At 41.9% G+C, this 26896-nt stretch overlaps 1 protein-coding gene across 2 annotated transcripts in view; it reads right to left on the bottom strand.

Annotated features, from left to right (window-relative positions):
- Positions 1-26896, bottom strand: part of LOC124553612 (autophagy-related protein 9A) — a 142363-nt gene that overhangs the window by 10785 nt on the left and 104682 nt on the right. For both annotated transcript variants that reach the window (XM_047127466.1, XM_047127467.1), the window contains exons 12-15: positions 21622-21933; positions 15533-15771; positions 10419-10629; positions 4114-4335 (exon numbers count right to left, since the gene is read on the bottom strand). In XM_047127466.1, the coding sequence (XP_046983422.1) occupies positions 4120-4335; positions 10419-10629; positions 15533-15771; positions 21622-21933 (978 nt within the window). In that variant the 3' untranslated portion in view covers positions 4114-4119. The remainder of the gene's footprint in view (positions 1-4113; positions 4336-10418; positions 10630-15532; positions 15772-21621; positions 21934-26896) is intronic.

The following is a 26896-nucleotide window of genomic DNA, read 5'->3' as shown; positions in this document are numbered from 1 at the left end:
TAGCGGACAGTTGTGTTTGGGCGGTGTATTGAGTAGTTCAGTAAAATTCTGTTTCCTCTACATATCAAATATTCCATTACAGTGTCTACTTAGATATACGTGGTTAGCTACTGAGGATTTATCAAAGTGCTTGAGCCTACTCTTTGGGTTGTGTACAGAGTTTTCCTGCGATTTTGACTACGTACGACGCAGGGCGGCTATTTCACTGTAATTTACATATTTCTCTGTCAGCACGTATACGCTGAGGGGGGGAGGGGGGAAGTACAAAAAGCCACGTTTTGGAAAGATCTTTGACGTACTGCAACATGTACGCTGCATATTTTCATATTATGAAAGTACATATTCGAATTCCACCAAACACAGCACGTTAGTGTCGAAAGTATTGAAACTGAGATTGCGGTGGGCTTTTGTAAGCCAACCATAGCTCATGTCACATGATCTCACAAGTTGATTACAGCACATATTCAGAGCATAGGACACGTGACGTAGTCAGCCAATAGCAACATCACTGTTAAGCAGCGCGAACACACAAATAGGAAAAATTAATGGTTTACATTAATATACATAGTACAGCTACAAGAAAAGCTAAGCTTAATACGTCAGTCAAATGTGCCAGCAAAATTTTAAATAATGACATAAATGTCTGGTCAAATGTGCCAGCAAAATTTTAAATAATGACATAAATGTCTGGTCTTCTGGGCTCAAAATTCTTCTACGTGGCTTGCCCTCACCTTGTTAAGCTTTAAATTGGAATCAAATGCTCTACGATTTCAGAAATTGAGAGCACATTCGCACACGTAATGTAACTCATCTTGCGTGAAATGAAATCTACTTTGACAGTAACACTTTTCAAAACACCATTCACAACATTTTTCTGTGACCGGTTAGAATTCTTTTCAGCAATTGTCAGAGAGCACCAGAAAACGGTGTTGCTGTGCATGCGCAGCTACGATGACATGTATGACATGTATGTTTGAACGTATATAGCATTAAGAGCTCTAAATTACATCATAAATGAAAAAGGACATCAGAGGATACACCAAGAGCATCAAAATTTCGTAAACCAAACTAAAATGCATAATTTGGCTGAAAGTGCACATTCGTATGTCCAGATTCAGGCCCAAACATGATATTAAGATTTTCAGTGTGGTTTTCAGGATGCAAGTTTTCTTGGAGTGCCAGTACAGTATTATTTCATGTTTGGTTCTTTTTTATGGCATAATGCCATACATGCCACAAGATAAAAATGTGCACTCTGAATTCAGCAAACAGTTCACACTAACCATTAGTATTTCAAACAAACTGACTGTCTCTGGACAAAAGATGAATACAAGCCAAATTTCTTTAGGAAATTCACAAAAACAACTTCATTGTTCTACAAGGCAATTAAGGCCCCACTGCCAAAAACCTGGAGATAAAATAAAATAAGAAAACTGAAACTATATCTTATTTTAGCCTTCCATGACTATGTGAATGTATTTTAATTCACTTGCTAGCTCCGGGCTACAGGAATCCATTTTGTTTTCATTTGATGTGAGAGCTGTAAACAAAGAGGAAACAGCAAAATCATTAAATGTAAACACGGGTTATGTGGAGACTACCCCCTACCCACTACAACTCAGACTGCTCTGCGCACACGCAAATCTGGCAGCTTAGGCGCGACAGAAAAATTTTCCCGGGTAGCATCTGGCTGCTTGTTGCTACTGCTGATAACGGCTAACAGCCACACTTCACGCAGCCAGATGGGAGAGAAGGTACTGCTCACACGTGACTCGACAGCGCATGTGTGTGTGACCCGCTGGCAACTGCTCAAACAAACGTAATCTAAACTGTTGTGACATCACGCTCATTGGAAACTGTTTATTGTTAAGAAGTAGTGCATAGTGTTCTTCCTATAACCTTTGACACATTTTGCTGTTGGCAGATGCTTGCCCATGCATTGTGTTGTAAATAGCCATTTCCTTTGTTACTTAAGTTTTATTTTGGTTTTTTCCCTCGTTTATGTTTTATTGATGCAGTATTATTCTGCAGTAGCGGGCTAAAGTATCTTCCAGAGTATCAGTTTTTACCAGTCAAAACTACAAAAACTAGAAAGTATAGAACAATGAAAAATTCCCAGTTTTCTATCAGATGAAAAAAATTCCCGGCTTCTTCCCAGATTTCCCGGGGAGTATACACCCTGTCTGTGTTCCGTTATCGGGGTTTACAGTGCGAGACAAGTGGTGTCGAAGTTTGTTGTTTGCGGAGAAAGATATTTTTATATTGGTATTTCTAAAGACGACAGAAATTTTTGAATTTTTTGTGATGCGATTCCAAAGTAGGAATTGTTCGTGAAAATTTATAAGTCAACAGCTTCTTTTTTGTAGTGCTTCTTTTATTGATGTCGGGCAGTTTGTCAATCGACTTTTGGAAAAATATAGTCTTCACAATTCTGGAGAAACAGGCCAGACAAGCACGAAAGCTGTTGTTCGATCAGGTTAACGACTTTTGCATAAAGCATACTGACAAGAATAAATAACACACAGATAAATTGTAAAGGTAACTAAGTATTGGTAAATGAAGATCAGTTTAGTTTTAGGAAAGGTAAAAGCGCCAGGGAGGTAGTTCTGATGTCGCCAACAATAAAACAAACAAGGCTCACGAAAAATCGCAACACATTCACAGGATGTGTCGCAACCTCGAAAAAAGCATTTGACAATGTAAACTGGTGCAACTGTTCAAAATTCTCAGAAAAATGTAAGCAAGCTGTAGGGAAAGGTGGTTAATATAAGGTGTGTGTTCAAGTCATAACATGTGATTTTTTCCCTCACAAGCTAATCATAAAAAAAAAAAAAACCTTGTGTCTCTTCTAGAGGCAATCTCTCTGCAGTCTTACACATTTTTGACGATGATGATGCTGTAATTCTGTAGTCACACAGGAAAATTGTATCCACATCTCATCCACCGTCACCCTCGACAAATAGGGAGTTCCATTCCTGCCGTCGTCATGCGTCAACATTGCACGACAAAATGTCAGATGCGAAGCCTTGTCGTCTGCAGTGCCCAGCTGGAGGACATTTTTCGTCATTTTAAGTATCAAAAACTGACCTCATTTTACCGCTAGAGTTCAGCGCGCTATACAATGCCGCAGACTCGTCACAAACTCTCAACAAGTGCACACGTATTTTAAAACAAACTGCATATTTATATCTGTTTCCAGTATTTAGGAGGAGTAATTGGAGATGGTATAGCTCGGATGCACCTTGTACAATAATTGAAACAACTGAGAGGGAACAATAAGAATGGAAGACCGAGAATGAAGTGCTCAGATAAAAGAGGGTAGAAGACACGAATGCATTTTGCTCCTACTGTTCAATCTACACGTCAAAGAAGCAACTGTGGAACTAAAAGGCAGGTTTGAGAATGTGATTAAAATTCATGGTGAAAGGTTATCTCAGATAATATTCACTGATGTCATTGTTGTCCTCAGTGAAAGCGAAGAAGAATTACGAGACCTGTTGAACGGAATGAACTTTCTGACAAGTACAGAATACGGACAGAGTAAATTGAAGGCAGACCGAAGTAATGAGGAGAAGCAGAAGCAGATTAGTGATAAATTTAACGTCAAAATTGGGGAATACGAAGTTATAGAATTCTGCTACATCAGAAATAAATAACACAGGACTACGAATGTACGAGAAAATAAAAAGTGGACTAGCACAGGCAAAGAGGACATTCCTGGCAAAAAGAGGCCTATCAGCATAAAACAGAGGGCTTAATTTGAGGAAGAAATATCTGATGATGTACGTGTGGAAGTGAATTACTGACTGTGTGAAAACCAGGAAAGTGAACTGAAGAGAAGGTGTGATGCTATAGAAGGATTTTGAAAATTAGGTGGACTGATATGGTAAGGAAGCAGGAGATACTCTGTAGAATTGGTGAAGCAAAGACCACGTGGAAATACGGAAAAGAAGAAACAAAATGATGATAGTACTTGTGTTAAGACATCAAGAAATAATTTCAATGGTGTTAGAGGGAGTTGTAGAAGACGTGCGGTGCGAGTGCTATTCTGAGGTGAGGACCTCGGCACGGAAGAGGAAGCCGGTGGCGGGAAACTGGTGACGTTCGCCATACCCGGTACTACGAAGGAGGTCCGTGGCCGTGGAGGTGCCCGCGACTGCCCGGGTCCAGCAGCGGGGTGGTCTCGACGCTGCGTGGGGAGTGCGTCGTCCAGAGGTCGGGCGCGCTGCTCTGCTGGTAACCTTCTCCGGCCCCCACCCCCACCGTGCCGGAGGCCGGTCCCCCACCTCCACCGCCGACACCGACTGCCGCCTCTAGTCGACCTCCCTGGTGCACCTGCGGGCATACGAATGAACACTACACTGGTCCGTTTGTAAGAAGTGCTCTTCGATACTCATTTAGAACGCTTGACGGCAATTTTTGTGTTACTCTATGACCTCTGTATAGAGTTTATCAAACTGAACCTCAATTTCGAAGCAGCTCTCTCTATTCGCGTGTCGTGTGGGAAAGTATTCCGACACTAATTGAAATGGCCACCGGTGCAGACAGAGCATTTCTCACACTGAGCTTAGCACTGTGTGAAAGGGGAAAAAGAAAACGAAATGCTGGGCCAGGGAACAGCTAAAATTGAAAGATAAATATAACCAGGAAACTCTGCTTAAGAAAATATTACATTCATACCTGATTACATAAACTTTCTCTAAATGAACTCTTAATAACTTTTACTGTTACATAATAAGTCGCGCAAATCTGAAGGCTGTCAGTTCGACTAAAAATGTAGAGATTACTATTACTACAACTTAAATTGGAATTGTCGCACAGGAAGTGTTGTAGGGGAGGCGAATAAATGACTGTTTTATTGGCAGAACACTTAGATCATACAACTTGGCTACTAAAAGGACTGCCTACTCTACACTTGTCCGTCTTCTTCTATAATATTCCCATGCAGTATGGGATCCTTACCAGATAAGATTGATAGAGGAGATCAAAGAAAGTTCATAGAAGGGGAGCTTATTTTGTATTATCATGAAATAGGGGAGAGAGAGTTACAGGGGCTAGGTTGGCTATCATCAAACCAGAGCCATATTTCAGTGCGGCACGATCTTTTTGTGAAATTTTGATCACTAACTTCCTCCTATGAATGTGAAAGTATTTTGCTGATGTCCACCTACATAGGAAGAAATCATCATCGTAATCAAACAAGAGAAATCAGAGCTCACACGGAAAGATTTAAGTGTTCCTTTTTTCCCGTGCTGACTGAGAATGGAATGGCAGAAAAAATAGACTGAAAGTGGTCCGATGAACTTAAACGTTAATTGCAGAGAAGCCATGTAGATATAGATGAACTTGTTGGTATTACTTTATCCTAACATTGAGAAAGAAGACACAGTTATGCAAAAATTTATTCTAGTTTTCTCAACAATTACAGCTTTGAGATTTATGTCTACTGCAGCAGATCTCAAATATGAGTGACATTATGGAAACATATGACGCAATAAATGAGGTATTAAAAGAAAATACTATTTTGCTGCTCTCTCCCTTGAACATAATGTGTAGAATATTCCATATTTTTTCTTTGTTTTGAATCGGAAAAAAATCAGACACATGTAGTATTTGATTTTTGTCCATTTAATCCTTTGATCTTAGTTTGCACAATTGTGGAAACTCACGACACAAAGAGGTAAACTGAAATAAATTTTCTTCCATACTCAAGATATAACATTCATCCTGTCGTTATTTTCTAAGTCTGGCAAGCCAAATAGGAAAAAAAAGAAAGTATTAGAGAATCCTGCTGGACATCAAGAAAAATGCCATACATGCATGACTCTGAAAAGGAGAACAGGGGGATAAACTTTTAAAAAAGGCCTATTCAACTTTGATGTAATCAGTAACACTCAGCTTATAAAATTTTGCATCTTTTCACAGTAATAGATTTGTTGTATTACTTTCATGACTCGTATTTTTTATTGAGATTTGGCTTAACTGAAGTTGAACAAAATCTGTTTCGAACGCTACCTTTTTTGTGGGCTCATTAAGTAAAGCGTAGTCCAAAACCAATGTATGATTAGATGAACGTGGGAAACTTCCCAAAACAATCCTCAACTTCACCAACGGAATCAACTTTACGCACCCAGTACAACACCGAGGTAATGCTCATCTCTCCAAATTGTAACACTATTGCGCAACTTTCCACTGCCTAAAATATCAGATGGAGTTACTTCTGTGACAGCTTACACAGGCAATCGACCGTACAAATGTCACATCTTTTTCCCGTGTCTTCTAGCACAGAAAAGGGTTCTATTTTTGAAGTCCAGCTACTTTGAAGCCTTTTGCGCGTAAAAAGCTTTACTTCAGTTCTTTGACAGATCTCAAATTTTAAAATTATGTTGAAAGGAAGCATAATTTTCCTTAAAAAAAGGAGAGAGAGAATTTTAAAAAAATCCCGGAGGTGAGTTCTCGAGCAGTCTCACATGAAATTCACTTTTGTATTGAAAAGTGTGAAGTATGCTGGCATGCAAGGGGTATGCTGCAACTGGGGAAATACTAGTTTGTTTCTTTCCTGCCTGTTTAGCTGGTAAATTGTCCCATCTTCTCCAAAAAATCTTCTAACCCCATGTTGGATGATGCTTTATTGTTAGATTCTTCTGCACGAAAGACGAGATTAAGACAAATTAAACAGAAGCAGATGGTAATTACAGCAGCGGTGTCTGTAGCAGCAATATTAGTGACAAAAAATTGGAGATGACTGCAGAGTATCTGAATATTAATCTTCTTCAGACTGTTTCCAGTCGGATATTTCTCCATCCTATCCATAATTGTCGAATTCTTCCTCTCGAGCTTCCAGAATTTCTCACTCGTTTAAGAAACGTGACACTTGTAGCAGAGTTACAGCAAACTGCGGGACGTAACAGGCGCATCATTCACATAAACATGACATCATTAAAAATTTAACTCAAAATTCACTTTGCCTGTCCTGTATTAGTACACAGTGCACATAGCTAGAATTGACCATAAATGAACGGAAACTCTAAGAAGATCCACGTCGGTCATTCAGTCTATCGTCTTCAGCTGAAAGTTTGTCAGAACAGTGTGCACTGATGAAGATTTTACTCGTTTGTCGAGAATATAAATTAACAAAATAGTAATGACGTGTGCATTTTCCCCACGTTTACATTTTTTCCTGTCAATTCTACGGGCTGGATGAGTTACTTTGCCTTTACCAGTGCTGTGCGTTAGTAGAGCAGAGGCAAAGTCATTTTTGTGTTATATTTTTGATAATGTCACGTTTACATGAATGTTCACGGTGATAGGTTTCTAAATAGTTTTGAGATGCTATTGAGATGCTATTTAGATGCTATTTGAAACAGACATAGTGCACATAGTTTTCTGCAAAGTGAGCTAGATGGGCAGGGGGCACTTCCCACCTGCTAAAATTTGGGTGCAGCCTTTTTATTCGTTACTGAATGAATCACGAATTTCTAGCAGCGATTGTCTGCGACTCTGCTAAACTGCAAACTAACGTGATGAGAAATATTGCAACTTTAGCAACCTCGAAGTATCTCAGGCTTTCTCTGTTGTTGCTGTGTTCTCAGAAAATAGAGACAATTCCTCGGTGCGACTGCAGTTTCAGTGCCGATCTGCAGTAGAGATGGATACGAACTTTTGCAGAACCGTGCCAAAACTGTATCTTTAGTCTTTTTCTATTGCTGCCCCACTTGTCTCTTATGAAACACCAGAAACACTATTGACAAAATAATGCAGGTGAAGATTTATATGAAGTGAGGTTTATAAACAAAATGAAATTCAAGCAGAATAAGTTATAGAAATAATTATTGCAGCAGGCTGGACAAATATATAAAATGAAATTATTGACAGTTTTGAGGTTCTAGTCAACAAAAGAATTACCAAAATTTTTAGTTGCAAAAGAGGGCCACTGAGGTGAATGACAGTGAAATGTGATACTTGGGATGTTGTCTTCATCACTGTAAAGATGATTTAGAAAGTCAGTCCCACCTCTGGGACCTGTCCTCACAAGAGTACTTAAAAAAAACAGGGCTTTGACGGGGGAAGTAGAGTCGAGTGTCCCAGGTCCAGTACTCAGTGGGAGGCACACTGACCCCAACTACCCCGCCCCTTGTCCCAAACTGCAGTTTAAAACATTATATCTGAGAGTAAACTCGAGTTTATTGGAGGAAATGAAGAACCCTGTGAACTGTACGTACATCACCTGCCACCGTTAGTGGTGTAGAATTTCGAAGACTGAGGTCGGCACAGGGCAGGATGAGTGGGTATTCCATCAGGATGTGAGCTACTGTCCATAACGCTCTCGAACTAGAACATGCAAGTGCTACAATTTAAGTACACGTTCAGCTGTAAGACTGATGCAGAGGTGAACAGGACTGTGGATTCCCTCTGGGAGGAAACGAAGGGACAAAGGTTAAAAACGAAGGGCAGGTGAGGGATGACAAGGGGATGATGACTGGCACTCGTGCAATAACTATGGGAAATCAGAGTCACTCAAGAGACACAGCATCAACTATAGGGTTAAGAATGAGCAGAATAGAAAGTACGTTCATTTGTTCTGTTGTAGGGTAACTTAAATTACAACACAATTATTTATTCAGTGTCTGAAGTGACTGGTATTCACTACAAATATGACCTAGCAGATAGGAACACGGAAGCAGCACGTCAGCTTTATGCCGAACAGAACCGCGGTAGGCAGTTACCGGGTGCGAGAATGTCTGTACGACTTCACTGACGCTTTCGAGAGACGGGCTCATTTCAGAAGTGTGTGGCACGGGATCTCCAATTACCATAAAAATCACTCGTGAGAGTACAAAAACCCTCACGAAGTAAGACGGGGCAGACACCGACAGAGGTTCAGCCTCGGCGTGTGGGGCAGACTCTTTCGTGATCGTCACATACGCCTGTATTTCTTTATGCAATGTCTCGCTGAACAAACTTGTCCGTAATTTCTCTTACATCAATTCCTTCAGTTACTCGATGACGTACAGCAACATGTCATCCGAGAATCTTGGCTTATGCACTGTGGCATTCCAGCTCACTTTACACTGACAGTTTATCAGCATCTTGATAACCAGTTTCTAAACCGGTGGATTGGTCAGTAGAGACCCATTGTGTGGCCCACCTGATTGCCAGATCTGAAACAGATGGTTGTTTTTTCTTTTGAGATATTTAAAACGCTCAGCTTAGTCAACTTCTGTACCCACTGGGAGGATCCATATTTAAAATGGATTTGACTAAACATGCAAAACACCGGGAGCTTTCCACAACATAAGGCAAAGTATGGAATGCAAGGTCAAGGGATCTATGTGTGACAAACTAGATTGGCTCCCACCACCTTACTTTATATGCACTCCTATTTCATGTATTAATGTCTATATTAATTTTTTTTTTTTTTTTTTTTTTTTTTTTTTTTTTTTTTTTTTTTTTTTTTGCTAACTTTCTTTTCAAAATTCCAAAGTTAAACTTCCTATTTTAAGCACACGTCACACAAATTATCAGAACTGTCAAGATAATTAGTTTTGTCAGAAATAATGGCAATCAATATTTATTGCAATTATAATATTTCATCCATCCAGCTGTAGGGATGTCTCATGCTAATAGATAAATTTGAAAGGGAAGATCACTTCCAAATTAAAGAACTATTTTTCCAATTTTCAATAAACTTAATTAGCTTAAAATGTATGCATAATTGAAGATTTGACCTGGTTCAAATTTCCAGTAGCAATTATAACCAAACTACCATAGGTTTCCGTTATTTCTTGACACGCTTCTGACTGCCAGATTTTTCTGAATCACAACTATATGATGGATCCCATGGTCATAAACTCAGGATTTCTAACTGCATTAGTATAAATTAGTACTGCATATTTTAATAGATGCTGATCATGAGAAATTATATGCAAACAAAATTAATAGCCAAAAAAGATAAACTTTCTGGCCTATAGAATTTGGAAACTATTATTGATTAATCAAGTTGAACAATATCATAGAGGGAGTCTTTGTAAGGCCAAAGCTCATACCATTCCAGTCAGTCTTACTTTAATTTTCACTCAGGCTAGTTACCAGCTGCATACACTGCTAATTTTGCCCTTTTCTTTGTTCAATTTCCTTGCCTGTCACAACTAAAGAAGTTTAATTGAAAATTAAAATAATGAAAAATTCCCAAAATTGTAAGACATTCTCGGGTACATCCTGGATGAAGAGATTCCAGAGATTTTCCCAGATGTCCTGGGGCTTATACACCCTGAATAAATCCTTTCCCTAACAAAGGATTTTCAGACCCATGTTCATATGAATTTTCATAATATGTCGATTTCAAGAATAAACCTGTAAAGTTCCTGAAGCACGTTTCTATAGACCCCGTATTGCGAGCAGTGAGCAGCCTTACGTACCAGGCGGTGGTGGACCTCGTGCAGGTAGAGCGCGCTGAGGCTCATGTCGGCCGCCGTGCCCTCCGCCCCCGGCGCCAGCAGAAGCAGGTCTTCGGGGCCCGCCGCTCCGCCCCCGCTGCCACCGACGGCCGCAGCCGCGGCCGCCACTGCCGCCGCCTCACCCGCGGGGCCGAACACGGACGCGCCCATCGACAGCCCCTGCTGGTTCAGGCTGTGAAAGGGAAGCGACCGAGTCACCGCGGGTTCTCCCGAGAGTGAATGCAGTCGACCTACACACTGTCTACGATACGAGTATTACAGTTCGGCATAATAGAGTAACTCTGGAATCGATAATGTGAATAATAGTTTGTTGAAAATTAATAAGTGATGTCCTCCGAGTGGACTGTCACTGAGCTTCCGTAGTGCACAAAGACTGAGCACACCGTCAGAAATAATGCGTGAAGGTAAGTCAGTCTCAGAAGTGTTTTCTGGTATTGGAAGAAGCACTGGTACAATTTATAATGTCCAATGGGAGACTACTATGAACAAAATAACATTAACAAAGACAAGTAATTGTAAAAAGTAAATTTTTACAACCAGAAATTTCACAATTAATAAAATATTTCTGACTATTATGTTGTGATATCCACGACAGTAAAACCCAATGTTTCCTCTCCTTCTGCAGAGTACTTTTTCGAGGGACAACTGGCCCTCGTCAATTGCTGTCATCTCCCGTTACTATCACCCCACGGTCTAAGACTTTTAAGCACCTTCTTCGACAGTGGGCTCTAGATGTCATTCAATTTCACACCCACCTCCTTCATACTGAAATTCCTGGGGTGTTTAACAATATCTATGGCCTCTTGTACAGCCTTTCTTGGTATCTGCTCGTGGCTGCCAGTACCAGAGTCCTATCAAAATGAATGTGGTGGTTTCCTGGCTGCAAAGCACATTCCACAACAGCTGATCTGTCAGTCTATCCATCTACATCATACTCTGCAAGCTACCTTATGGTGTGTGGCAGAGGGTATTTTTGTACCACTAACTGAGGCCTCAAACCCTGTTCCACTCACAAATAGCGCACGGGAAAATTGATTGTCGGTAACCCTCTGTATTTGCTCCATTTTCTCGAATTTTCTCCCGGTGGTCATTACACGAGACATATGTGGGGGGAAGTAATATGTTGTCCGATGCTTCCTGAAAAGTGCTCTCTTCAAGTTGCAATAGCAGATCTGTTCCTGATGCACAACTCATCTCTTGTAATGTCTGCCAATCAAGTTCGTTGAGCATCTCCGTAAGCCTCTCGCGCCGGCTACACGATCATGCGACAAAACACGCCGCTCTTCGTTAGCTCTTCTCTCTCTCTTTCACCAGTCCTGCCTGGTAGGGATCACAGATAGAGGAACAGTACCCAAGAATCGGTCAAACAAGTGCCTTGTAAACCACCTCTTTTGTGGATGAGTTTAAGATTCTTCCTGTGAACATGGCAACTGCTTTTCGCAGTATTTGCTTTACGTGTTTGTTCCACTCAAGATCGCTCTGGATAGTTACACCTACATGTTTTACAGTACACACTGTTCCCAGCAAATTGTCATGCATATTGTACTTTTACAGAACGGGATTCCTTTTCTACACACGCGCAGCAGGTTACTTTTATTTACATTCAGGATCAACTGCCAGAGACCGCGCCACTTATCAGTTCTAGCAGCAAGGAAGTCTTGAATCCAGCTGCAAAGCTGCTCCAATACTTGATAAGCTCTTATTTTTTCACTAAACGGCAGTGCGGGACGGTGTCAAATGACTTCCTGAAGTCGAGGAACACGGCATCAACCTAAGCACTGTTGCCCACAGTGCTGTGGATCTCGTGGAGAAACAGAGGTAGCCGAGTTTCGCAGGCTCTTTGTTTGCAGAAACCACGTTGACTTTATAGAGGAGATTGTCCATCTCTAAAAACATCACAATTGTTGACCACAAAATGTGTTCCATAATTCTACCACAGACTGACAACAACTGTGCGCATCTGTCGTATGGCCCTTCTTAAAAATGGGAATGACCTGTGCTTTCTTCCGGTCGCTAGGTACCCTTTGTTGCTCAAGCAATCTACGATAAATTACTGTTAGAAGGGGAGCAAGTTCTCTCACATAACGTTTGTAGAATCTTAAAGGTACTGTATCTCATCTGGTCCTAACACCTTTCCACTGCTAAGCAGTCTTTTGAGTGAAACTTACTGGCAGATTAAAACTGTGTGCCAGACCGGGACTCGAACTAGGGACCTTCGACTTTCACGAGCAAGTGCTCTACCGACTGAGCTACCACAACAACATGGTGCAGGTTGCAAAACGGACTACTCCGACTAGTCCGTTTTGCAACCTGCACCATGCAAGTAACGAGCAGCCCTTAGTGGCTCACCATCACAATTTTCTTTATCTTTGTGACTAATGACCTTTTGGCATATTTGTTATTTTATAAATGACATAAGTACTGCCAGTACTTGCACAGAGCACAATATAATCATAACTAACACTTGGTTTAAGAATCATGAAAGAAGGTTGTATACATGGAAGAACCCTGGAGATACTAAAAGGTATCAGATAGATTATATAATGGTAAGACAGAGATTTAGGAACCAGGTTTTAAATTGTAAGACATTTCCAGGGGCAGATGTGGACTCTGACCACAATCTATTGGTTATGACCTGTAGATTAAAACTGAAGAAACTGCAAAAAGGTGGGAATTTAAGGAGATGGGACCTGGATAAACTAAAAGAACCAGAGGTTGTACAGAGATTCAGGGAGAGCATAAGGGAGCAATTGACAGGAATGGGGGAAATAAATACAGTAGAAGAAGAATGGGTAGCTTTGAGGGATGAAGTAGTGAAGGCAGCAGAGGATCAAGTAGGTAAAAAGACGAGGGCTAGTAGAAATCCTTGGGTAACAGAAGAAATATTGAATTTAATTGATGAAAGGAGAAAATATAAAAATGCAGTAAGTGAAACAGGCAAAAAGGAATACAAACGTCTCAAAAATGAGATCGACAGGAAGTGCAAAATGGCTAAGCAGGGATGGCTAGAGGACAAATGTAAAGATGTAGAGGCCTATCTCACTAGGGGTAAGATAGATACCGCCTACAGGAAAATTAAAGAGACCTTTGGAGATAAGAGAACGACTTGTATGAATATCAAGAGCTCAGATGGAAACCCAGTGCTAAGCAAAGAAGGGAAAGCAGAAAGGTGGAAGGAGTATATAGAGGGTCTATACAAGGGCGATGTACTTGAGGGCAATATTATGGAAATGGAAGAGGATGTAGATGAAGATGAAATGGGAGATACGATACTGCGTGAAGAGTTTGACAGAGCACTGAAAGACCTGAGTCGAAACAAGGCCCCGGAGTAGACAATATTCCATTGGAACTACTGACGGCCGTGGGAGAGCCAGTCCTGACAAAACTCTACCATCTGGTGAGCAAGATGTATGAAACAGGCGAAATACCCTCAGACTTCAAGAAGAATATAATAATTCCAATCCCAAAGAAAGCAGGTGTTGACAGATGTGAAAATTACCGAACTATCAGCTTAATAAGTCACAGCTGCAAAATACTAACACGAATTCTTTACAGACGAATGGAAAACCTAGTAGAAGCCAACCTCGGGGAAGATCAGTTTGGATTCGGTAGAAACACTGGAACACGTGAGGCAATACTGACCTTACGACTTATCCTAGAAGAAACATTAAGGAAAGGCAAACCTACGTTTCTGGCATTTGTAGACTTAGAGAAAGCTTTTGACAATGTTGACTGGAATACTCTCTTTCAAATTCTAAAGGTGGCAGGGGTAAAATACAGGGAGCGAAAGGCTATTTACAATTTGTACAGAAACCAGATGGCAGTTATAAGAGTCGAGGGACATGAAAGGGTAGCAGTGGTTGGGAAGGGAGTAAGACAGGGTTGTAGCCTCTCCCCGATGTTGTTCAATCTGTATATTGAGCAAGCAGTAAAGGAAACAAAAGAAAAATTCGGAGTAGGTATTAAAATTCATGGAGAAGAAATAAAAACTTTGAGGTTCGCCGATGACATTGTAATTCTGTCAGAGACAGCAAAGGACTTGGAAGAGCAGTTGAATGGAATGGACAGTGTCTTGAAAGGAGGATATAAGATGAACATCAACAAAAGCAAAACAAGGATAATGGAATGTAGTCTAATTAAGTCGGGTGATGCTGAGGGAATTAGATTAGGAAATGAGGCACTTAAAGTAGTAAAGGAGTTTTGCTATTTGGGGAGCAAAATAACTGATGATGGTCGAAGTAGAGAGGATATAAAATGTAGACTGGCAATGGCAAGGAAAGCGTTTCTGATGAAGAGAAATTTGTTAACATCCAGTATTGATTTAAGTGTCAGGAAGTCATTTCTGAAAGTATTCGTATGGAGTGTAGCCATGTATGGAAGTGAAACATGGACGATAAATAGTTTAGACAAGAAGAGAATAGAAGCTTTCGAAATGTGGTGCTACAGAAGAATGCTGAAGATTAGATGGGTAGATCATGTAACTAATGAGGAAGTATTGAATAGGATTGGGGAGAAGAGAAGTTTGTGGCACAACTTGACCAGAAGAAGGGATCGGTTGGTAGGGCATGTTCTGAGGCATCAAGGGATCACCAATTTAGTATTGGAGGGCAGCGTGGAGGGTAAAAATCGTAGAGGGAGACCACGAGATGAATACACTAAGCAGATTCAGAAGGATGTAGGTTGCAGTAGGTACTGGGAGATGAAAAAGCTTGCACAGGATACAGTAGCATGGAGAGCTGCATCAAACCAGTCTCAGGACTGAAGACCACAACAACAACAACTGCCAGTCTTTCACGACGATTCCTTACTTATACTCTATCATACGTTTTTAGTCATAATTCTGTGACCACGTTATAGAATATAGACCATTCTTTGTTTTAAATTCTGAGGAAGCCTCTCCTAGCAGTGTCGAAACCAGGTTAATTTGTTAAAAATAGTGACCGAGTGCTGAATATCTTTCAATTGTAACTTCAGACATTATTAACTTCGTTATTTTCTCTGGTGTTATATCTGGTACTGTTACAAGTATGCCACTGGGGTAATGTGGAGAGATGACACGTAGCAGAGGACGAGACCTGTACAAGAGGCCGCGGTCCGGGTGCAGCAGCGGACCCTCGGCACGGTTAAGGCCGCCCCGCATTGCCGGCGGCTGCGATGACGCCATTGCCGAAGTCTGCTGCGACGACGTCGACAGCTGCTGCTGCCGCTGTAGCTGGTGCTGCGAAGGCAGTGTTCCGAACGTGGGCACCAGACTCGGCAGAGGGTCAGGTTTGGCGAGGGTGTGGCGAAGCGCACTCGCCACCACACTGTTCAGCTGTACGGGAAGGGCCACATAAAAAAAGCAATTAGGTGAAAATTATAATGCACACAAGCACAAAACTCAGCAAGCCCAAATTGGTAAGTGAGAAAAATATGTAGCTAATAAAAAATGCTGGAAAGAATACCAGAATTTCAGCTGGGGAGGGGAGGAACACCATGACAAATACAAAGAAAGAGAGAGCACCGCAATACATAGAAATACAAATAGATCCAGGCGAGATCAAATTATTAGACTGAAGACATTTTTTCCAAAACTTTACATTTATTACACATTTACATCCAAATACAGATTATATTTGTACATTCAATACTTTGTATGCATGCCTTTGCTCTTAATCAACATTTTTGTCATGTTTAGCATAGTTTTTATTCACTTTTCACATGACATTCTAGCTTCTCTGTGAGTTCTTGTTTGGCGGTTATTCTAAATTTCCTCATCCTCTGATTGACAATAGCCCATTAATTTTCAATTGGGTTCATATCATGGCTTTTCTTCCATGGACTTGGAAGCTCTTGGCTTTGTGGCAAAGTGCCCCATCATGCATAAAAATAGCATCTTTATTAGGAAACCACTCATTTATTTGGGGGAAAAGTTCCTTTTCAAGGATTTCTCTGTATTGTTTTTGCCTCATTGTCCCTTCAACAAAGTTGAATCTACGAGGACCTTTCACGGATATCACACTCCAGAATATAACGGAAGTTGGATGCTTCACACATTGCTGCACACAGTCAGCTTTTAACTGTTCTCCAGGTCTGCAATGAACATACTGGCTGATTTCTTCCATCACAGTGAATACAGATTCATCACTGAAGCATACCGGAAGCATGTGCACAAAATTGCAAGTTAGAAAAGTGGGGAATAGTAGCACAGGATACCTCAACAGTCACAAATTCAAATGTGCATTTCTTCATTATTAATAAAACATCACAATTTCAAGTCAAAACTTCTAAATCTGAAGATCAGACCCACTTAATTTACCATATCATTGCCCATACCTTGGCCCAGTCTGCACTTGTCCACTCCTGAAGTAGTTTAGCCCATTGCAAGCTTTTGGTTTTCACGGCAGGTGTGATTTTCTGTTTTTTCCTCGGTCAGCATGCCTTTAAACCACATTCAAACAGCCTCACCCTCACTGTCATGGGTGAAACTTCAACACCAAAAACTTTCAGCTGATGGCTCATGTCTGTAGAAGTAAGTTTACGCTTCATTATGCCATGTTTGGAAGTCCTGTCATTGTTCTAGGACTGATTTTTCTTTTACGCCCACATTTTCCTTTCCTGTTTGGCCTGTATTCACCACCTCTCTGTACCGACAGTTTGATTCTGCTGACAGTTTTCCGTGATTTTCTCATTCTGTCAACAATTTATTGCTGTGTATAATGATTTTCAGCAAGAAGTGCTACTACAACCAAAACTTTCTGAGGTGAAACATCTTTTGTCTTCCCCATAACCTCACTTTCTTTGGAAATTCCGCTGGGCTTCTCGCCACCTACAGAAGATCACAAAGAGCGACAGAGGACCATCTGTGCAGAATAGCTCACGCATTGCGAGGCCGGCTGTGGCAGTTTTTTATCGGACGTCATTGCAGGTGACAGAACGGGGGTTCGTCCCTCCAAACCGGAAACAAAACGACAAACCACAGAATGGTGCCACATCGGCTCTCCTCTGAAGAAAAGGTTCGGAGCCACACCCGCAGTGGGTAAAGTTGCGGCAATAGTCTTCTATATGAACTCTGAAGTGTATTCCGCTACCCTCAGGAAATTGAAGAAACACCTTTAGCGTGTCTCTTCTGAGATTCTGGAGAGGTTATTCTATTTGATGTCCTCTCTCTTGGTGCAATGATCGACTCTGAAGCTGATGATGGCTGAAATACAGAGGGGGGAAAAATGTACACTGTCTACGACAAGGCACACATTTCTGAAAAAGGGAAATTTATTAATACGGAATATAAATTTAAGTGTCTAAAGTCTTTCTCTAACGGTATTTGTCTCAAGCCTAGCCTTGTACAGAAACAATATGTGGACAATAACAAGTTCAGACAAGAAGAAGACAGGACCTTTGGAATCTTACGATAATGATAGAAGTTGGGAATGAATTAAAATTTGTGCCACGGCTGGCACTCTGACGTGGGTTTCCTTGGTTACTAGGCAGGTGTGCTAGCCATGACATGTCCGCAGCAGTACACATAACACAGCCAATACCCTCCCCTTAACACAAATTTCAATTCATGTCCTCAGCTGATCTGTAGATCTTATACAGTTAACTTTTCCTTGAGATATAAGAGTCTCAACTTCATCTACACCAATGATACAAGCTGCGGTGGTGTAATGGCTAACATCTGTGTAGTCAGCAAGGAGACTCTTGTTCAAATCCCGGCCGTGGCACGAATTTTAATTCATTTCTTCATCTTCTATCATTTCATTATCAGATATAAAGTTGAGACTCCTACGTCTGAAGAAAATTTAATTATATGAGATTTTCCGAAATCTGTTACTATAGAAGAATGCTGAAGATTAGGTGGGTCAGCCAAATAACTAATGAAGTGATGTTCAATCAAATCGGTGGGAAAAATAAATAAATAAATAAAATAAAAAACTATTGATGGCACAACTTAACTTGAGATCTGTTGCTAGAACACATCCTGAGATATCAAGGGATTAATTTGGTAATGGAGGGAAGTGAGGGGGGTGTGTGTGTGTGTGTGTGTGTGTGTGTGTGTGTGTGTGTGTGTGTGTGTGTGTGTACTTGCACAAGCAGACCTAGGCACAAATACAGCAAGTAGGTTCAATTGGATGTTAGCTGCGGCAGTTATGCTGAGCTGAAGAGGTCTGCCAGATTAGTGTGGGGAGCTGCATCAAACCAGTCTTCAGACTGGAAGCAACAACAACAACAACAACAACAACAACAATTAGGAAAAAAGAAACAGAATTAGGAATGTAAAATCAAATGAATATGAAGTACTACCAATAGAATTACGAAGGAAGAAACAGAGTATTAAACTAAGCTTCCTGGCATTTGCACATAATTTTGCTATGCTATCTGAAAATGTAGCAGGTGCAGAAATGCAAAGAATAGATATAGCCTGTAGAACATGTTTAAGAATCTCTGTGGAAAAAAAAAAAAAAAAAACAAATTTACTAGTAACACAAAATGTGCATCAAAAATTTTACAGAATAGAAAAGTTCACAAATTTAAAATATGTAGTAAAGTTGATTCAGGGAAATGGGCCAAAAATTGAATATCAGAAACTGCAAAAATAATGCACGACAACATGGCAGTTACACCAGAGTGCCTTCACACAAACTAGAAATATTACACACAAGAATTGTGAGAAAAGTTTTAAGTCCAATAATAACAAAAAACAAATAAAAAAGAAAAGGAAGCCTAGAAATTATGAAGCAATGAGGAAATGTATCAAAATATAGAAACTATAATAAGAACAATATGGAGTAGAAGACCGACGTTTTCCAGACAGTTATATGGAAGGGGTGATCCGTCTGGATAGGTGAGCATTTACAGGGCTCACCTCTGGGGCACTGAGAGGTGTGCTGGCCCCAGATCGAATCCATCTCACAAATTAATGACAAAGGTCAATACTGACCAGCCTGGATGTTGTTTCGCACATCCACCGATATAAAAACCAGGCTGGTTCCCACGCTCCAACCTCAAAGACAATGTGCAAACACTTTGAAAAATGTTGTCACATTCGATTGTGCTATGTACACAGACAGAAGGGGTAACCGATTCCCGCTGGCAATAGCTTTAAAATGCCTCTGGGAGTGGCAAGCACACCACCACAATAATAGCATATATTCACATACGCCTTTTTTCTCCGTGAAACTGACAAAGTACTGTACCGGTCCCAGACTAGGACTGGTTGTAAATGGCACAAGACAGGGAAGACAGAACACAGAATGTAAAACAACTGGCTGAAAAAACAAAACTCCAAGACAACTGGCTGAAAAAACAAAACTCCAGGTGTCTCTGAAAAAATAACTTAACAACAAACTGGGCACAAGAAGTTAAATGAGATTTAGGATACACAACGTGAAAGGACTAATTTTATGAGCAACCTAACGTTAAGAAAACAGATGAAAGGAAGTAAAGGCTGTGAAGAAGATATTAGGAAATAGCCCAATCTAAAACATTTAAATTACACAGTAACATGGAGCTAAAATTACAGGCGACATTAGGTAAGGGTATCTAATACTGAATCGGCACATCCACAGCATTGGGAAATTTGAGATCTTATGTAACATACAAGGATGCTACTTAATCTGTTTGATGAAATACAAAAAAACTTCGTATCACAAAATTTATCATTAGCAAATAAAAAACATAATATAAGAGACAAAAAAGCTATAAAATAATTATTATTATATATATAAAAAAAAGACGCAATTTCTGCAAAGGTGACTCAGAATAACTCCCTCTATTTTACTCTACATTGCATCACTGGAAAGTGCACTTGAAACATAAGGACAGAAGCAAATAGGACACAGTAAATAAAATCTGTACAACTAAACTGGCTGTAACATGATGACATAAAACAGTGCCATAGCATATGCAGTTTACTTACACTTGGAGTGTACAAAAAATATGAGTGTAACTGGTTGCACGTGGATGTGCACAACCTAGAACCACACATTTTACATTCCTACATGTAGCACTGTAGACACGTACTATTGAAATGGTTCCAACTACGATTGTTTAATATGCAATGTAAGTTAACGAGCTACATTTCATACCTGCCGATGAGACAAAAAAATTATGGTAACTGCTCGTTGCAAGATGGGATTCCGCCTGGTGGTGTCATGAGAAAATGATGTGATAAGGATGTTACAATGTAAAGTTAAGGGTCGATACACCACTTGGGAGCGATAGAGCAGAGATGGTGTGACAAGACGTCAGCCAATCGTACGCTGATCGACCCCCGTCCAGGACGACAATGCGAAAGCAGCGGCCCCTATGTGAAGAGCACAGAAGCACCGTGCTCGACTGGTAGCGGCCCTGTTGAAAAGGAGCTTCAAGATTAACAACCTGAATAGAAGTGTCAAAGCTCGTTACTTCACTTGTATTAGAATTGTTATACCGAAGAAGCTTGTTTATTTCGGATTGACGGCCTTTGCTTGTGTCACTCCTATGCAATTCTCAAAGTTAAGTATTGTCATTTACTTTTCGCAATAAAACTCATTAATACGATTTGCTCGAATTTTTGTCTAGTGATCTGAGAAAGGTTTCCCAGACACCCCATATTCGATGAATAGGCAGGATTCAACAAAGGAAATTATGAGGGACAGTCAAATGAAAATTAAAAATCTGTCACATGCCCATGGAATGGTTCAATTCAAAAGTAATCAGCGCAAGTGTTACATCATTTATCCTACTGTTAGACGAGACAATTAATTCCCATTTTGTCGAACGTGGTCGGTTGCCAACAGACCCACAACCGCACCCGCGCCCGCACACCCAATTACCACTCATTTGTAGATATAAATAGCTTCAAGCCACAATCCATATAACCTCTACAAGATGTTATCAAGTAATGATAATTTTCAGGAAGGAAATCAATAAAACATACTGAATTTAGCACAGAAAGTGCTGAAACAGGTATGGGTACGACAAAATCAATGAAATGGTACCTAGCAATTTTTTACATAAAAAATAAAGCAAGACAAGACCCAGTATCGATACCCACAGTACACCTGTACCGAAGTTGCAATTTTGTCGTGAACACACCCGAGGTTTCTTAAAGCGAGTTTCTGCATCCTTTCAATCAGACAGGCCGATACACAGTTTGCGGAAAAAAGCGCTACATTCGGACACAGAAGGAAGGCGAGCTCACCCCCAGTCCGAGCCCGGAGATGGAGCCGAGCGACTCCGAGTAGTCGTAGGCGGGGTCCGGCAGGCGGTGCGGCCCCAGACCCAAAGCGGCTGCCGTCGCGGTGTCGGGCGACACCCGGCCTTCGGCGTCGGGGGCGACAGTCGCGGGGACGGCGCCGCCCGGTCTCGCGACTCCTCCGGCCGCCCCCACGTCGCGCAGAACGCGCTCGCGCAGCGCCGCCACGAAGCCGCGGGCCCCCGCCGTCGGCGGCCGCCACTCGGGGTTCGTCAGCGTGAAGTGCACCAGCGACAGCTCCGTCTTCCCATCCTCAGCCTGCCGGTGCAGTGGGAGCTGTGGTCAGGATTCTGACATGCACACAAGCACTCTCTCTCTCTCTCTCTCTCTCTCTCTCTCTCTCTCTCTCTCTCTCTCTCTCTCTCTCTCTCCTCCCCCCCCCCCCTCCCCCCCTCATCACACTATCGCAATGACCTCCTGCATACTGACAACACATTTAATTTCTTAATACCTTGAAACGCACCATGATTGGTCACCTTGAGGTGTTATGCAGCTTGCCTCCCACCTTGCTAGGTCATTACCAACCTCTCAGGAATGGAATATTTCGCCACTGGTGGCAAAGAAGCACTGTTTGACCTATCCCTGAGAAGAAAATGACCAATCGCCTTGTGAATACTAGCCAATTAGTATGTTACCCCTGTATCAAAAGCCCTGGAATACACTGTTCACAAATGACTGACTGAATCGTGTTGTATGACAAATGCAAGCGCAGGGTTCTAAGTACCACAGTGCCAAAAGCACTGCACTAGTTAAGGTAACTGACGACCCAACACTTGCCACAGACAACTTCGGTATCACAATACTGACATTACTACATTTCTACAAAGCATCCAAGATAATCAGCTTTGACATTCTGCTTAGAGAAATTACACACCTGAAATGTTCATATAGTGTATTGACACAGTTTCAAAGTTACTCGAGTAACAGTTACCTGTAAGAACAAGAAGTTGCCCTAGCAACATATTGTCTCTGGGATGCCACACGGGTGGGTGCTGGACTTACTATTGTTCTCCTCATTTGGCAATGACACCTCGTCAGTTCCGTCCTGCAAATATCATTTCCGTGCCAACGACCGTGAGCTTCATTACGTGCTGAGCTTGAAGATATCGGCACTGTCGTCATACAGACAAATCACAATTTGTCTTTAGTGTTGAGGTGGGCACAAAACTTACAACTTAAATTAAATACAAAGACATTCCAAGTAATTTTAATATCCCGTCAGAAATTATTTCTGCCTCCTGTTCTCCTCAACAATATCACATTTTCACTGCATCAGAAGAAGACGAACAACTCGGGTACAACTTTGGATGGGCACTTTAAATGGACAAACAGTACGGTTCCCACAGTGAAGAGAACTTCTGTTTACTGCTATCCCCTCCAGGAGTTTCAGAACATATATCTGCAGTACATGAAAAATACACCTGGGGAATCACTTGTTCATTACTTGTTCTGCAAAATGCCCACCATTACATTCCAATGTAATCCAACAGCATGTTTGATCTCTGCTTAAGACAGTATTACTACTCAGGGCACATATTGGTTGAAAGCACCGATGATGGCTGTTAATCAGTTGAAATTGATTTGCAAAAGTGAATAAATAAAACATGATTTTGTGACTGGTTGCTGCAAATTTTGTAATTTTATGGTTTATGGTCACTGCACGACTTGGGAACCACACACAGGCCACCATTCATAAGATGGCAATGATTGTGTATTCTGTAGGTCCGATTGATCCTCGAGACAGCCAGTAGCACATATCCCAAATGGCTCGGTCGCAAGGGATGGATTCCTGAAATACTTTCAAAGTTGAGTTGGACCACTGAACTAAATGCCCATGACTGAGGTTATGCTGAGATTTTCAGTGCCTTTGGGCCAAAATTATATGTCGCCGAATCCAGAGTGTTGTTTCACCAGCCTCTCCACACAGGCTCTGAACTGGGATGGTCCGACAGGCTCAGTCTGCATCTGAATGCCCTAATAGTGGACAGCGTCTAACATCTCGAGGAGGAAGTACGAGCTGATCTGTAGAGCGTGCTGCCATAATCTCAATGCGATTGAACAAATGCCCTATGAAACTGCAGGAAGCGGGACATGTCAGTTCCCCATGCTTTTTCACTACGGCATTTCAAAATGTTCTATGACTGGAAGCCCTTTGTTCATAAGTCTTTCAGGTGTGGGAGCCAAGTTTATATTGAGTCAAATAATAAACAAAAAAAGCACAGAGTCTCCTGAAAACATAAAATACTGTCTCCCACTGTGAGGTCTGGTCGATTAAAACTTTGACAAGTACAGTTAAAATTAACACAGGTAGTCCCTCTAGTGAGAACTGAAAACCAGTTGTCTTGGCCCAGGTTTCCAGCCTCCTGACGGTCAGCTGTAGCTACCTCATTGTCACCGTAAGATTGGAGAAAGAGAAGACGATTGCGAAATCATCCGCAAATGAGGAGATTTTGACACAGCTCCTCACTGTGGAGGAAATCACCGATAGCAACGGCAAACATTGTGACAGTGAGTACACTGTCTTGCGGGACCCCATTCTCTCAAACACAGCAGTGAGACAAGGCATCACAAACACAATATCAAAAGAGTCGGTCCGAGAGGGAGAACTGGCTAAGAAGTGGTAGACGTCCACGTAGTCCCCACTCGTGAACTTGGCGAAGAACGTTGTACCCCCGAGAAGTTCTGTACGCTTTTTTGAGGTCACTAAATACACAAACCAAATGTTTTCGACATAAGAAAGACTCCTGTAACACTGTATCCAGTAGAATTAAATTGTGAAGGGTGGAACGGTAGTGCCACTGTCAAAGTGAGGGTACTGCTTGTATCTTTGCAAATATTTTCACTTTTATTTCTACGTTATTCACATATTTTTAAGAATTTTTTATACTCCAACACAGATCCTTCCTCGTTCCATCTGCACCAATACAGAAAAGATTCCTATCCCTAGTCAGAACCCAGTCCCACATACTGTTCCTGCGCGGTTGTTTAGCTCGTGGAATCCTCCCAAATGGCCTTACTGTCAAATTACTGACCGCTGGCTGCGAGCCGTCCTGCCCCTCTGACCGCCTGTTCAGTTTCCGCCAGTTCTTAACCCTCACCAACACAGCCCTACAAAACAATGAAAATCAGGCCCAGACTTCCTTACAGTATCTCCTCCTCTCCATTTGTAAAATTCTTCAACTGTGCAAGCCTAAATTACTTGATCCCATCTTGCACACAAACCCTTGCCCTCCAGGAACTAGAGCAACGCACACAGAACCATATCAAAACACTCTCCGCCCTGCTCACTTGTGACTCCCATCTTGGTCTACCACTCTCCACCACCTCTGTAACAACCTCCAAATCTCCTCCACATCCACTCATAGCAGACAAACTCTGCCTTGCAGACGAACACAATTACCCCAGCTCAAAAACTCACACCCACCACTACACAAAACCCAGAACCCAAACAGACTAAGTACAGTCATGAATCTTTCCTACAAAAGCCTTAGTCCCACAGAAGTATCAGCAGTTCTTTCCACAGGCCTCAACTTTTGCCCCTCACCTAAATTCAATTATGCAGGATTTGTTAAAGACCTCCTCTCCTTCTCCTGGTGGGAACATATTTTCGCCACCAACCCTACCGATCGGGTACAACCAAACACCGATGCTGAACCCTGCCTGACTCAGTTCACTCCTCCATCCACCCCAGTGCCCCCAAATCACCATGCTTTAACTTTTCAGAATTTCTTAATTTTGAACCTTTCTCACAGTCATTCCCCAAATTCCTCAACATGCAGGCTAACCTTACATTTGAAGAAACAACCACAATTCACCACCTCAAAATGGATGCAGACCTTATATCCTACCTGCTGACAAAGAGTCCACCACTTTTATTTTGACCTGCAACGATTACCTGGCAGTATCAGGCAGGACTCCACACGGTGTCAGATTCATCCACTTAGAAAGCTTGCCACAATAACCCCACCCCAAAAATCCAGCAAGATCTCTGTCCCTCCTCAAATCCTTAGGCCCGTACAAAACCTCACCCCAGAGTCAGTCTGCCCCCTCACCTCTACCACTCCCCGCACTCGTACCGTCGACACGCTTTCTGACGTCCATACATCCGACCACACAGGATGCCCCATTGTAACTGATAAGTGCACCCCCACTGGGAGAATCTCTGCTCTCGTAGGCCGACACCTTCGGACTATCACCCACAACCTACTCTCCTATATAAAAGATTACGATTTCCTGTTCCTTTACCACACAGTGCCCTGCTCACTATTATTGGTGCCACCTCCCTTTACACTAACATCCATAATGCCTGTGGCCTTGCCACTATTAACACTACCTTCCCCAATGAATTCCAAACCGACAACCTCCTTCCCAGTCGCCACAACCAACTATATTCTCACCCAGAATTACTTATCCTTTGAAGGCATTATCTAGAAACAAATCCCACATATGGTAATGGGCACCCGTATGCCACCATCCAACATCAACCTATTCTTGGGCCATCTAGGGGAATCCTTCCTAATCACACAGACTCTCAAACCCCTCATCTGGTTCACTGATGACACCTTCATAATCTGGATCGAGGCTGAGGACACGCAATCCACATCCCTCCAGAACCTCAACATCTGACCTCCAAGATGCCTACATCAGTACCTCCATCCGTATCAAACCTACCACCACCAGTAAAACCTCCACTTCAACTGCCGCCACTTATTCCGTACTGAGGAGTCCCTTCCGTACAGCCTAGCCACCTGTGTCTGTCCCATCTGTAGTAACAAGCAGCCCGTCTCAAAATATACCGAGGGTCTGACTGAGGCCTCCACACACAGTAATTACCTTCCAAAGCTTGTACAGAAACAGACCTCCTGTGCCTTACCTCTACAGTCGTCAACCACCTCCCAAAGTCACACTGTCTGGCCACAGAGGAGCATTCCCCTCATCACTCAGTACCACCCAAGACCAGAGCAACTAAATCACATTCTCTGACAGGGTTTTAACTACAATAGTGCCCTGAAAGGAGGAATTTATTACTCAGTATCCTCCCCAACCCTCCCACAGTGGTATTCCGCTACCCATCGAACGTACACAATATCTTCTTCCCTCCGTACACAACGCCTGCTCTCAACCCCGTGCCTCACGGCTCGTATCCCTGTAGTAGACCTAGATGCAAGACCTGTCCCATACATCCTCCCGTCACCACCTACTCTACTCCGGTCACAGGCAT

This window comes from Schistocerca americana, chromosome 11 (genome assembly GCF_021461395.2).
Source record: "Schistocerca americana isolate TAMUIC-IGC-003095 chromosome 11, iqSchAmer2.1, whole genome shotgun sequence".
NCBI classification, from domain to species: domain Eukaryota; kingdom Metazoa; phylum Arthropoda; class Insecta; order Orthoptera; family Acrididae; genus Schistocerca; species Schistocerca americana.
The sequence above is the reverse complement of the archived record's forward strand: the minus strand, read 5'-3'. Positions and strand labels throughout refer to the sequence as shown.